At 39.8% G+C, this 13,859-nt stretch overlaps 1 protein-coding gene across 1 annotated transcript in view; it reads left to right on the plus strand.

Annotated features, from left to right (window-relative positions):
* Pgr (progesterone receptor) overlaps nucleotides 1-12,648 on the plus strand; it is a 59,843-nt gene extending 47,195 nt beyond the window's left edge. The window contains exons 5-8 of the mRNA XM_051155901.1: nucleotides 219-363; nucleotides 3,427-3,557; nucleotides 8,898-9,055; nucleotides 12,205-12,648. Coding sequence (XP_051011858.1) covers nucleotides 219-363; nucleotides 3,427-3,557; nucleotides 8,898-9,055; nucleotides 12,205-12,360 — 590 coding nt within the window. The 3' untranslated portion in view covers nucleotides 12,361-12,648. The remainder of the gene's footprint in view (nucleotides 1-218; nucleotides 364-3,426; nucleotides 3,558-8,897; nucleotides 9,056-12,204) is intronic.
* The last annotated feature ends 1,211 nt before the right edge of the window (nucleotides 12,649-13,859 follow it).

Here is a 13,859-nt window from a genome sequence, read left to right on the forward strand (position 1 = left end):
TGGATGGTTAGTTCAGTTAGCAATCCCCACCAGCACTGAATCAGTCACTGATGTTCCCGAATCACAGAGTGTCTGTCCCCTGTCTCTTTTTAGACTGTGCTGTTTGTGAGCAGCGCTCCCTGACTTTTAAGGGCAACAGTATCTAATTTTGACTTCCTACCAACTTTTAACATTGTTCACACGATTTCTGCCATTGTTTTCTTTCAAAATGTCTGTAGGTTTCCGGAACTTACATATCGACGACCAGATAACACTGATTCAGTACTCCTGGATGAGTCTGATGGTGTTTGGCCTGGGGTGGAGGTCCTACAAGCATGTCAGTGGGCAGATGCTGTACTTTGCACCTGACCTAATCCTAAATGAGTAAGTTGTGCCTTTGGCGCTGCTGTTATTATCACTGCTGTAGCCACAGTATGAGTTGGAAAACTACACTGCAATAGACAATCACGGGTTTTGTGTCCTAAAGGGGAGAAGTTGTCCTGAAATAGTTTCCGAGGACTATCTCACTTACTAAGGCCATCCTTCTGTTTTCACATGTGTATATATGTGCGTATATTTTACGTATTCATTTGTTCATTGATTTTGTGTAGTGCGAGTGTGTAGGAAAGGGTGGCGGCTAGTCCTGAAAGTGGAACTCAGGTTGTCATGGCTTGGCAGGAGGGATTTTCATTCGCTAAACCATCTTGCCAGTACTTCCTCATTTACATCCATTGTACATCGTGCTGGGGTTCGTAGAGATAACGTTTCAGTAAGCTCTTCATTCCTGGAACAGTTTTCTTCTGCTCTTGTGCTATATATAATACATGATTTAATGTATATTATATATCGTCTAGGCTGCACAAATGAGGGAAAATGCATTTGTTTTACTGAATCTGACTTAAGTTGCTTAATATGATGTTGCCTAGTATCCATTTATCTGAAAAGACCATAATTTTGTACTTCTTAGCTGACTAAAAGTCCATTATACATATGAAATCTCTCTCTCTCTCTCTCTCTCTCTCTCTCTCACACACACACACACACACACACACACACACACACACACACACACACACACACACCACTCATGCAGATGGGCTCATAACTGCAAGTACATGTATATTTCTTTATCTATCAGCAAGAACCATTGATGTAAGGGTCCCTGTGGACTCAGGAGTGTTTCACATGGTAGATCTATTTCTAGGTGCTTGAGACGTTTCTATGCTGATTTCCATGGCAGCTGGGCTGGTACATATTTCCAGCAGCAGTGTGTCTGGGCTCCTTTCTGCCCACGACCTCATCAGCATGCTGTTTTTCTAACTGCCATGCTGACTGTGGTAAGATGGAGTCTCAGTGCAGCTTTAATTAACTTTTCCTGGATGGTTCATAAGGGTGAACATTTTTCATGTATTTATTGGCCATTTATACTCTATCTTTGGGGAACTGTCTGCTTATTTCATTAGCTCATTTATTGATTTGGTTATTTAGTTTCTTGATTTTTAGTCTATGATCCTGCATATTCTAGGTATAAATCCTCTGACAAGTGTAGTTAGCAAAGATTTTCTCATGCTCTTTGGGCTTTATCCTTATTCAATTTTTCCCTTGCTATACAGAAGCAATTTAATTTCATGCAATCCATTTTGCCAATTTTTGGCATTATTTCCTGATAATTTAGAGTCCTTTTCAGGAACATTTTATCTATGTTTATTTTCTTAAATTTTTTAGTTAAATCATTTGAGTCACTAATTTGATATTTGGAGCCCTTTTCTCTTGTCTTGAAATGTGGTTTTGTTTTTATTTTTTCAAAAACTGAGATGTACATTTCAATATAAAGTTAAATGTTTATCATATGAAATTACATTTTCAGATGTTTGTACTTGTGATAATGTACTTGAGATAGTAAAGTAAATCAGAAATATTTTTGCTTGATAATATTGATTTACTTTTAAAAATTAAACATAAATTTTCTATGACTATTCCAACTTGATTTATTATACCTAAGTATTTTTATTTATAAATATTACATATAGTTTTATTTATTTATAAATATTCTTATGTCTTAAATATTATTTCTGCAAATAGTCTTTAGATTTTGTACAAGGTAATATCTACACTGTTCTGATGGTGGATGTCAAGTTGTATGCATCTGAGCTAATAACTGACATGGTCTAATGTCTTTGCAGTCGACAATCTTCTCACATCATTCATTCCTTTTAAATGTACAATCCCTTGACCTAGGCAAGGGCTTAACATCAATCATCTTAACAAGAAACTGGGTACCCTGGCTGAGACCTGATGGGCCAGGCTTAATCTTGGTCCTTTGGTGTGGGTATCTTGTCTTCATCCCACTATGCCTATTGACTGCACTGACTGATGTTGACATTACAAAATAGCACATGGCTGAGAGAATGTCTCCAGTAAGGGCCTCCATCTTCAGAACTTGTATTAACATTTACAACTATGTTTACTACCATTCTTTTATTTGTTTGTCTGTGTCACCACACATATCCTCCTAGAAAAAGTCACAATGTTGTTCAAGTTTCATGAACTGAAGTAACCTATTAACTTGTGCACAAACTTACATTTACACATACAAATGCACATTCTATTCAGTAAATAAAGCACTTCCTGCTTCCAGATGCTCAACCCCTTCAACATTGCACTGACTAGACGTAGGTATTAACAATGTTCTAGTAAAAGCAAGAAGCAACACTGACTTTGATCGGTGTGTATGGAATATCATTTTTATGTCTAAATTTTCTTTGCCTTAAAAATTGAGTGCTGCCCTATGCTGAAAAAGTTTGGAGACATTTAAAATTCCAAATATTAGGTTTGCTTATTAAATATGTCAGTAAATTCAACAACAGAAAAGACAGTTGCTGAAATCTTGTTCACGAACAGGTTACATCACTGCCCGGCTCACAGGATCTGATTACTATTTTCATGTCGGCTTCTCTCCTATGTGCTGTGTGTCGGCTTCTCTCCTATGTGCTGTGTGTCGGCTTCTCTCCTATGTGCTGTGTGTGTGTCGGCTTCTCTCCTATGTGCTGTGTGTCGGCTTCTCTCCTATGTGCTGTGTGTCGGCTTCTCTCCTATGTGCTGTGTGTGTGTCGGCTTCTCTCCTATGTGCTGTGTGTGTGTCGGCTTCTCTCCTATGTGCTGTGTGTGTGTCGGCTTCTCTCCTATGTGCTGTGTGTCGGCTTCTCTCCTATGTGCTGTGTGTCGGCTTCTCTCCTATGTGCTGTGTGTCGGCTTCTCTCCTATGTGCTGTGTGTCGGCTTCTCTCCTATGTGCTGTGTGTCGGCTTCTCTCCTATGTGCTGTGTGTCGGCTTCTCTCCTATGTGCTGTGTGTCGGCTTCTCTCCTATGTGCTGTGTGTGTGTCGGCTTCTCTCCTATGTGCTGTGTGTCGGCTTCTCTCCTATGTGCTGTGTGTCGGCTTCTCCAGGCAAAGGATGAAGGAGTCATCGTTCTACTCATTGTGCCTTACCATGTGGCAAATCCCACAGGAGTTTGTCAAGCTCCAGGTGACCCACGAGGAGTTTCTCTGCATGAAAGTCTTACTGCTTCTCAATACAAGTGAGTACACAAGTGTAGAGACACGCAACCCCTTGCTATTGACTTCACAAGGTAGGCGTCGAAGACACAATCATATGGTTATACACAAGGTATAAAGCTAGATTGGAACTATGAAGGAGAAAAATTTCAATATACCGCCATTGACCTAAATTAAGTGATTTGGGTTTTTTTTTATGTCTTTCTGCCACATAAGACTAAAATGGCACATCCTAACGTGGGAGAAATATAGGAGATAGGGAAATAGATGGATCCAGAGGGTCCTAGAAACCTACAAGAAGAACACTGTGATGGGCAGATCTGGGCCCAGGGGTTCTGCTCGATCTATGGCACCAACCAAGGACAATATGTGCAGTCATCATCAAATCCCTACCCAGATCTAGCCAAGGGACAGAATATTCTCCACAGTTAAGTGGAGACTGGGGACTGACTTTCACACAAACTCTGGTACCCCTTATTTGGCCATGTCCCCTTGATGGGGAGGCCCAATGGCCCTCGGAGGAAGGATAGCAGACTACCAAGAAGAAACTTGATACCCTAGCATCATATTCAAGGGGAGGAGGTCCCCATCAGTCACAGTCATAGGGAAGGGGAATGGGGTGAAAGCGGGAGGGAGGGAGGAATGGGAGCACGCACGGGATGGGATAGCAATTGAAATGTGATATGAATGATTTTATTTTTCAATTAAAAAACATTACAAAAAAGCTTTAAAAAAGACTAAAATGGCAAAAAACCAATCTCTTTATTTTAAAGGATATAATATTACAAATGTATTTGCTTACTCAGTTTTACAAACTAACTGATATTATATGAGCACAAGCTATGCTTCCCATTAAACCTACTACACATACACACAGGGATCACTGACTGGATGCATGGTGTGTGTGTGTGTGTGTGTGTGTGTGTGTGTGTGTGTATCTTACTCAAACAGTCCCTGGGGGTAAGCAAGAAAGACTCAGTTTCTTCCCACATAGTGGTCACACTGCATCATGTGGCCTGGAGGCTTCTGTTGCATCTGACTAGAAATGCACACGTAAGGAGAGGGTCTTGGTTGGCGTGCAAGACTTGAAAGGTGCAGGACAGTTAAGGGGAGAAGGCAACAAATGGGAGCAAAGCCAGGTGACACAGGCATGCACGACCCTTTCTGTGCCTTTCCCACAGAGCAGGCTCAGCCTGTAGCTGGATAATGGATTTGCGAGAGTCCCAGGGAGCTAACACTTTGGCTCCCACAGGTGACTGTCTTTCTCAGCAGCATCTTTCAGGGATTTCTGCTAATGGCACAAATCTCAGCTGGCTGAGCAAGGGAGGTTGGGATGGGAGTGGAAGTCAGTCTTTTAGAATCCATGTGAAGGGGTGATGTGATGGCTCAGGGGTTAAGAGCACTGATTGCTCTTCCACAGGACCCGGGGTCAAGTCTCAGCGCCCACACGGCAGCTCACAACTGTCTGTAACTCCAATTCCAAGGGATCAACAGCCTTATACAGATATACATGCAGGCAAAACACCAATGCACATAAAATAAAAATAAATAAACTACAAGGAGATGGGAGCAGAAAGGAAAGAAAGAGATTTAGGAACACAGAGGGAGGATAGAACAAAAGCTAGATGATTGAACCTACTCCTTAACTCAAGGCCTCAATGGTTACCTATAAGGAAGGTTATAACTAAGTCATTGCCATAAAATTTAGTATACTGATACAAAACATGAGCATGTCAAATACTTGGCAGATTTAAACACAAGAACATATATCCTAAGTCTAGCAGATAGATATGACTATCGATATACGTGGTAAAATAGTCGAATAAGGTCTTCAAAAGCCTCAGAGACACATAGAATATGGCATTTAAAGTTGTTCTTACAATCCTAAATTTCTTCGACAACTAGACAAGTTAACTCCTGACAACACCCAGCCAACCTCAAAGAAGATGATGAGCATTAAAGAACCTCCTTATGGAGACGGCTTCAAAGGTGGCAAACCAACCACTGGGCAAAATGTCCTAATTCCTACCACAAACAGACTCTGCTTAAAAATGAGCAACTTAGATGGAGGCAGAGTTGGCGGCCGCACTCTGCCAAGTCAGGGTAAGCAAGTCCTCAATAGTTCCTGCCCTGTGAACAAGTCTGGCAGATATTTTAGACCAGAAAGCTGAAGATGAGGCTCCATCGTTATAAAGTGTATTGGGTGACTGGTCAGGCAGTAAACTGTCTTAAGTCAATTTGTACATTTTGGAAACTGCTAACCCACACTGCTGCTTCACTCAGGAACTTAAGTTTTATTCCTTCTCAAGTCTCTGAGGGGCATTGAAGACAAGATAGTATAGTTTTACAACCAAGCTTAGTTGGTTAGGGGACAAGATTGTCTTAGATTAAGTTAAAGAAATTCAGCTATTAGAGTTGAGATAGGATAGATACTGAATTTCATTTGGAAATTTAGACCCAACAAGACAAGAAAGACACTTACTTCAAATGGGACGAATGCAGATGGCCAAGTCACTATGAATGTAACATGTATAGAACTCATTATTCTCATGATTGTCACATGGTTTTCCCTGCTGTAGGTAGTTTGTTTTATACATGTGCAATAAAATGAAAGTATTTTTTAAAAAGAATCCATGTGAATGTACTTACATATCTTACGCATCCTAATCAAAATTTGAATAACAGTTTGGCCAGTGGGGAGAAGCATACAACGTGTGTGGAAGAGCCTCTGTAAAGCTAAGAGGATACATAAGCTAGCCTAACAAAGATCTGAGGAGAATTAGATGCCACTTGCTTCTTACTGTCTTCAACATGGATGATTACATTTTTCTGTCAAGCAGAAATTTAAATACTATACTGAGTATATCATAAGGCAATAATAAAAATTAACAGTATTAAGAGAAATCACTTTATGTTTTTGAAAAATACTTTATTGCTATGTATTCAGAAATTGTTTAAAAACTACTGAAGAAATATAAGCTTTTAAAATCTCAAATAGGAAATACCTTTGCAAAAACAAACAAAATCTATGGGTCTAGAGATATGGCCTAACAATTAAGAGTACTAACGATCAAGTCGGGGGTGGTGGCGCAAGCCTTTAATTCCAGCACTCTGGGAGGCAGAGGCAGGTGGATCACTGAGTTTGAGGCCAACTTGGTCTACAAAGAGAGTCCAGAACAGCCAGGATGACACAGAGAAGCCCTATCTCAAAAAACAAACAAAACAAAAGAGTGCTCTCACTCTCACAGAGGGCCACGGCTTGATTCCAGCATCCATGTAGGGTGACTCACAGCTACCTGTAACTTCAGGTCCAGGGGGCTCCAACATGCTCTTGTGGTCTCTGCAAGTGCTCACACACAGGTGTGAATATACTGTCACACACACACACACACACACCCACACACACACACACACAGAGAGAGAGAGAGAGAGAGAGACAGAGACAGAGACAGAGACAGAGACAGAGACAGAGACAGAGAGAGACAGAGACAGAGACAGAGAGAGGCAGAGACAGAGAGACAGACGGAGAGACAGAGAGAGACAGAAAGACAGAGACAGAGACAGAGAAATAATAGCAAATTAAAAATAAATGAAATGGAAACGTTTGACAATTCAATAATCCTTTGTGTCATGAAATTTTTCAAACAAAACTCTCCAGGAATAGGTAGCAGATTGCACACATGCTCTCAGAAATTACCTAGTAAAGGGATTTACCAAGAAAAGTAATTTCGCACTCATGTGTCTGGGTGAGTTAACTAGAGGGATTTCTTTGAGAGCTCTGGAAGCACCCGACTTTGAAATAACTGGGGTCTGAAGTGACTGGAGAGAAGAGATGGTAGGTATTGTAGGTGTGCATGCTGCACACCCATACAGAAGTGCAAACAAGAATTACATGTTCATTGAATGTTTCAAAAATTACTCCTGAGAAACCCCTGTATATTTAGGATCCAAACAGCTGCAAACAGAAAAGCAAAAGTTTATTTGTTTTCTCTTTGGTGTATCCTTATCCAAGAGAAATAGAAAGCAGCCAGGGTTTAAAGCTAGCTACATGCAATGTTTTTATGCTGACTGCACATCTTCATAGAACAAGTCCAGAGTAAACATCACGAATGTATAGTACCATAAATTGAGGAGGTTTTGTATTTTTTTATACACATGGCTTCAGAAAAGCTTTGCTTGAGGCTGAAGTGTGTAGAAACGCAATGGAAGAAGAGGGGAAGGCACAAAGCCGTGGACTCTGGAAGCAGAGAGAGGGCACGGGGAGTGCAGTGAAGACTGGAGACCTGGCAGGTGTATGTAAGGTGCATGGAGGATTTGCAAGGAAAAGCGCTAAACTCGGATCAGTAGCCATGGCGATGCTCAGCTCAGTGCAAGCACACACATACACACAAAGGCAGGCCAGAGGCGAATTGTTAGCTAACGTTCATGACAAAGTTAACTCTCTTTTAAATAAATAACCAAGCACATATGTCTACCATCACTGTTATTAGTTAATATATTGTTATGTAAGTGCTGAACAGTACAATTAACTTATTGATAAATGATTGCTAGAAGAGCTGAGCATGTTGGGTCATGTCTATAATCCCAAGCTTGGGAAATAAATGCAGGAGAATCAAGAACTCAAGGTCATTTGCAGCTTTGTAGTGAGTTTGAGTCCAGCCTGGGCTACATGAGACCCTGTCGGGAAGAAAGGAAGAAAAGAAGGAAGGAGAATGACAGTTGACAGCTACAGTTACAGGAAAGAGACAATAAAAACACTATTAGAAATATACCAAGAGAAAAAAACAGCTGAGTGTAATAGTTGTCAATGGATAGAAAATAAGAGCTCAAATATGACCAGCTTTTCCCATAGCACCAGGAAAGCAGTATAAACTATAAGGAACAATGTTAAAATTACAACAAAAAGGTAGTTTATAAGATCACTCTTAAAAAAATATTTGAGGTTTAAGCAGAAAAAAACTATATAAAGAAAGACAAATAGTTATTTAAAGACAGAAATGGAACCAGAAGATGAAAAATAGAGCAATAAACTAAGTAAAACTAGGTATTTGAAGCAAGATTATATAATACCAAGACCTCTTTTGAGCAAATGGTACCTTAATTACATAGTTCATAGATACAAGTCTGGAGTTGTTCACATATTCTTTGGCAATTAAAAGATTAATGTGTTCTGATATTTACCAATTTCACGATTGTTTTTCTATTTAAATTGTTCCTATTTAAAATTATATATTGCATATATAATTATATATGTATAACTTAGTAATTATTTAAGAAATATGTTAGTTGTCGGGCTCAGAAATTTATTCATTGTTAGTGTCATATTTTTCACATAACTGTCCCTTCTTGTTAATTTTGCGCAGTTCCTTTGGAAGGACTGAGGAGCCAAAACCAGTTTGAAGAGATGAGGTCAAGCTATATCCGAGAATTGATCAAGGCGATAGGATTAAGACAGAAAGGGGTGGTCCCCAGTTCACAGCGCTTCTATCAGCTTACAAAACTTCTCGACAGCTTGCATGATGTGAGTAATTTTGTTTTTCAGATTGTTTGGTGAGAAATCTGTGAGTTTCTCTACTGTCTTAATTAGTTAGATGCTGAGTTCTGAGGCTTGGTGAGCACTTCAGACAGCCCAGGACCCAAGCCTAGGAAGTGGTACCATCGACACACTCTCTGGCAGGAGGCCTAGAAGCTAAGAGAATCCAGACAGCCCCTCTTAGACTTACCATAGGGCTCTTTCTAGGGCTTGTTAAGTTGATGACCAATATTAGTCATCACAATGTGCTTTCCCCAAATTCTTGTTTGTACTGGGGTTTTAAAAGACTATATCACACTGTTGAGTTTGATGGTGAACTTCAAATTTTCCTTTTTGTATAATGTATATCGAATTTAATGGCCAAGATAAATTATCATACATTTTTTTCAGACTAGGTTCTAAAACATGTTTTTGCTTCAAATATTAGCATAGAAAATAATGCTGTTGTACCATTCTGTGTGTGTTTGTAACTACTAAAGCAAGATCTCCATGCTTTCCAAGATTCCATTCAAAGGCATAGAGAAGTAATAAATTAAGGTCTTTAAATTCGTTCTAGGTTCTTGTTTTTATACTTTGCTGGGATAAGCAGTCCAGAAATGCCCAACACCAGGGCTAGATTAATAAAACTGGAAACATACACACACTCAAATATATACATACATATATGTGTATATAATACATATACACAAATGTGTGTGTGTGTATATATATATATATATATATATATATATACACTCATATATATGGTAACCTGAGACATATAAGACCTAAGCTTTTATTGCAGCAGCAATAAGAAACCATATAAAAATGAGGGTCAAAGACATAAAAAGCTACCCACTCACCCGGTTAGTTTGTGAGCTTGAATTATGAATACAGTACAAAGACAATGAGCTATTTGAGTTAAACCTTTATAATGAAAAGCAGACAATAAAATAGGCTTAAGAGAAGTAAGCAACTTGAGGGGAAAAGCAGCAGAACAGACAACAGAAGAAAAAGTCACAAAGCCCCAAAGACACAGTGGTACTGTGTCACAAAAAGAACAGAGAACCTTAAAAAAGAAACATTTAACAGAAATAAATACATAAATAAAACTTTTGGGATAATTAAGTTCAAAATAGAAGTCATTAAAATTCAACAAAAGTCATGAAATACAGGGGACATTCTCAGTGGGAAATAATTTAAATCCTAAGACATGATAAATCAGAGAGAAAAGGAGATCAGCCTTTCATATGTCATCCACAAACTCAAATTAATAGGAATTTACAGGGGAAAGAGGGAATAAAGGCTGGAAAGTATCATAAAAGTTGCTCAACTTGAAGCATATGAGTTGTCTCTTTGCACTTTTCTTTCTCGTTTTTGAGACGTGGGCATGCTGTGTAGCCCATGCTGCCCTTCACCTGGTAGCAGTCCTCAGGGCTTGTGTTCCTGCTCTTTGCTAAAGACGTGGGTTTTCTAACTAAGGGGCTTAGAATATGAACACTGCACAGCTGATTCAAGTCTATCAAACCAAGAACGAGAAGAATATCCAAGCACATCAGCGAGAAAAGAGACAAGTCACGTGCAAATCACCAGCATTCTGACCGACACTGGCTCTATGGCGGTGCCTGGTGAGTGTTTTCAGGATCCCGAAGAAGCAAGACGCCAGCCAAAGAGTCAAACAATCGCAATGCCCCCATAAATGTCCTGCGTGCTTGCAAACTCTTACATAGTTTTTCTCAAGTATGACGTTTCCAGGGAAATACTTTAGGATGTGTTACCATAGCACAAACTCCTGGAGGCAGAGAGAATTCAGGCCAGGAGGTATGCCTGGTGATGCTCCAGGAGGCCTCTGCTGGCCCAGCAAGAGAGCGCTAGTCTCTCGCTCGCACGCATGCATGCACGCACGCCAGCTGCAGAGTGAAAATGAAGGCAGAAGATTCCTAGTGCCCACAGTCTTATTGAAGTGATTTTTCACGGACCTTCAGAGAAGTTGATGATGGCTTTGTGACAAATGAAGAAAAAATAAAGGAAAGAAAATACAAGGTGATTAAGGTCCTGCGGGGGGGAAAATATGGGCAGTGCAAGCCATGAAATGCCATCTATCAGGAAACAATACCAATCTTTCTAGTGAAAACATAGGATACTGATTTGCCATAAATGGAGATGTAATGGTAGGAAGATGCCTAAAGAGGAACTTCTGGATGTTGTTTCTGGTGTTTCTTTTTTGATGCATCTTGTACTAGTATGGGAGTTTTAAAATTGTATAACACATTTCATTAAAGTAGACATTAAGCCTGTTGGCATAGGCCTTTGGGAGGCCAGTGCAAGAAGCTTATAAACTCACAGGCTCCTCCGACCTAATGGGTCAGACTTTAGTAGTCTGGGCCACTTAACAAAACCCCTTCTTATAATAAAAAGTAAATATTAAAGAGATACTGGCTGTATTGCTCAATAGTGCACTGCTTAGTTCATAGGCCTGAGGCCTTGGGCCTCATGGTTCAAGTTGGATTATTGACATAGAAGCAGTGCATTGATGTGGAAAAGCCTGGTTAACAAGTAGGATTTATGAAATGATTGCATTTTGAAAATGCATACCTTTAGGTGGCTGCAACATTATGTGGATGTCTTCATACATGCATAGAAAGAAAAAGGGCTGAAATTAAACCAAAGTGTTTACTTTAGACCATGGGAATGAAGCTAACTTTAATTACTTTAAAACATTGCACATGTGGGGCTGGAGAGATGACTCAGCATTTTAGCGCCACTGCTGCTTTCGCTGAAGACCTAGGTTCAGGTCCAAGCACCTACCTGGTGGTCCACACCCATCTGTAACTCCAGTTCCAATGTATCTGATGCCACCTTCTGGCCACCATGGGCACTACAGGTAATACATGTCTATTCATAAACGGTAGGCCCTCAGATACATAAGACAAAAAGAAATGAATCTTTAAAACGCCATATTATCAGCATGTCCCATGATGAGTATAAAACATTTTCCACATTATCTTGGGGGCATGGAGAGAATCACTTGCATGTGGCTAAGAACAAACCTCTAGACAAGTACTTGCAGCATTAGAAAAATAATTACCATGTTTGAACAGTGTGTGCGTCTATTGCTTCCCTCATTTTTTTTTTCTACCCACTTGTTGCAACGACAGCTTGTGAAACAGCTCCACCTGTACTGCTTGAATACGTTCATCCAGTCCCGGACACTGGCTGTGGAGTTTCCGGAAATGATGTCTGAAGTTATTGCTGCACAGCTGCCCAAGATCCTGGCGGGCATGGTGAAGCCTCTCCTCTTTCACAAGAAGTGATGACGTTTCTGTTTCCTTGAATTGAGTTTTGTGGTGTGTCTTCTTTGTCTCAGTTAGGATGGTCAGGTCTTGTGTCTTTATAATGTTCTTCTGAAAGCCTTACATGTATACATATCACACTGTTAAGTCATGGGAAAATGTGGGACATTCTGATTTTCCTTTGTGCTGCCCAAGCAGAGCCTTTATAGTGTTTTGTGTACCCATATTTCCTTTGAGAATTTACACGGTTTAAAAAGGACTAAAATTGACTGTATACTTAAACTATATCTCATCCATGTTATTTCATCCTTTTCATCTAACTAATCTTCTTTAGAGGAGGGGGAAACCACACAGGCTACTGTTATTAGTTCCTTTGGTTTCCTTGCATATATTTCCAAAGCTGAACCTTTAAAATGTCAGACAAAACTGTAATCTGAAACATACATACACACAGAGATGAAATGAGTTATAAGTTACTGTTTTAAAGTGGTGCCTGGTTGGAAGCAGATTTATGAGAGAGGTAAAATAACCATAGAGCTGCTGTGACGTTATGGAGGGTGTGTTTGAGGAGACAGTGCCTTACTAGGCCTTTGAACAGGAGGTCTGGTCTCTCATTAGAATCCCCACTGTTGGCTGACATTGCAAGGTCAGTCGCCCCTGCTAGTTCTGCATCCCTGCTTTTTCACAGAAGGATGACAGCATCACTCCTGGTGCATGCTTCCTTTGGCCATACCTTCTTATCCACATTTCATCAAAGAAGGCTGGAAGGGAAGGAGAGAGAAAGAAAAGGAGGGAGGAGCGTGGGGGTGGGGCGGGGTAATACCATTCCTTTCTTGAGGATGGTGTTTTTCTTTAAAGAAAGGTAGCCAGTGAGTCTCAGGTGGAAAATACTTTTAGTGCTTCTAAATCTGAACGAGATGCTTCAGAGGTAGAAAGTCTCAGGTGGGAAAGCCGTGTGTGCCTATGACCCAGGTCTAAGTGAGTTGCTTCAGGGAACCCTGGATACTTGCTTAAATAATGCAACCAGGAACACTGATGATAAAACACACAATTCACTTTGTACTTCTACTTAAAATATTCCTTTGAAAGACAGACGATTATTTTCTGAGATGAGTCACTGGAGATGTGTTAGCTTAAAAAAAACTCACACATATATGCATACCAAGTTCACACCAATGGTGAATCCAGTAGAAGTCAATTACTGTTTGCTTTTATTGACATTGATATCAATTCCAGTCATTATATATATATATGTATATATAATATTAATATATAAGGCTTGGAGAAACTTCTAGAGTGATTTCCCCAATTTTTCTTTAAATACTTTTTTGTTATTGTTCTATAAATAAAACATGAACATCAACGAAAAAATTAACCTTTAAAGATAATATTAAAAAAGTGCAAAACACTTCCTGGTTCTTAACTCAGTTTTAAGTTTCAGCCAATGAATGCTTAGTTTACCAAGAGACAGTGCAGATAAATATTGCCAACAAATATTAATGTGACCCTCAAAGCAAAGC

The sequence above is a fragment of the Acomys russatus genome, chromosome 14 (assembly GCF_903995435.1).
Source record: "Acomys russatus chromosome 14, mAcoRus1.1, whole genome shotgun sequence".
NCBI classification, from domain to species: domain Eukaryota; kingdom Metazoa; phylum Chordata; class Mammalia; order Rodentia; family Muridae; genus Acomys; species Acomys russatus.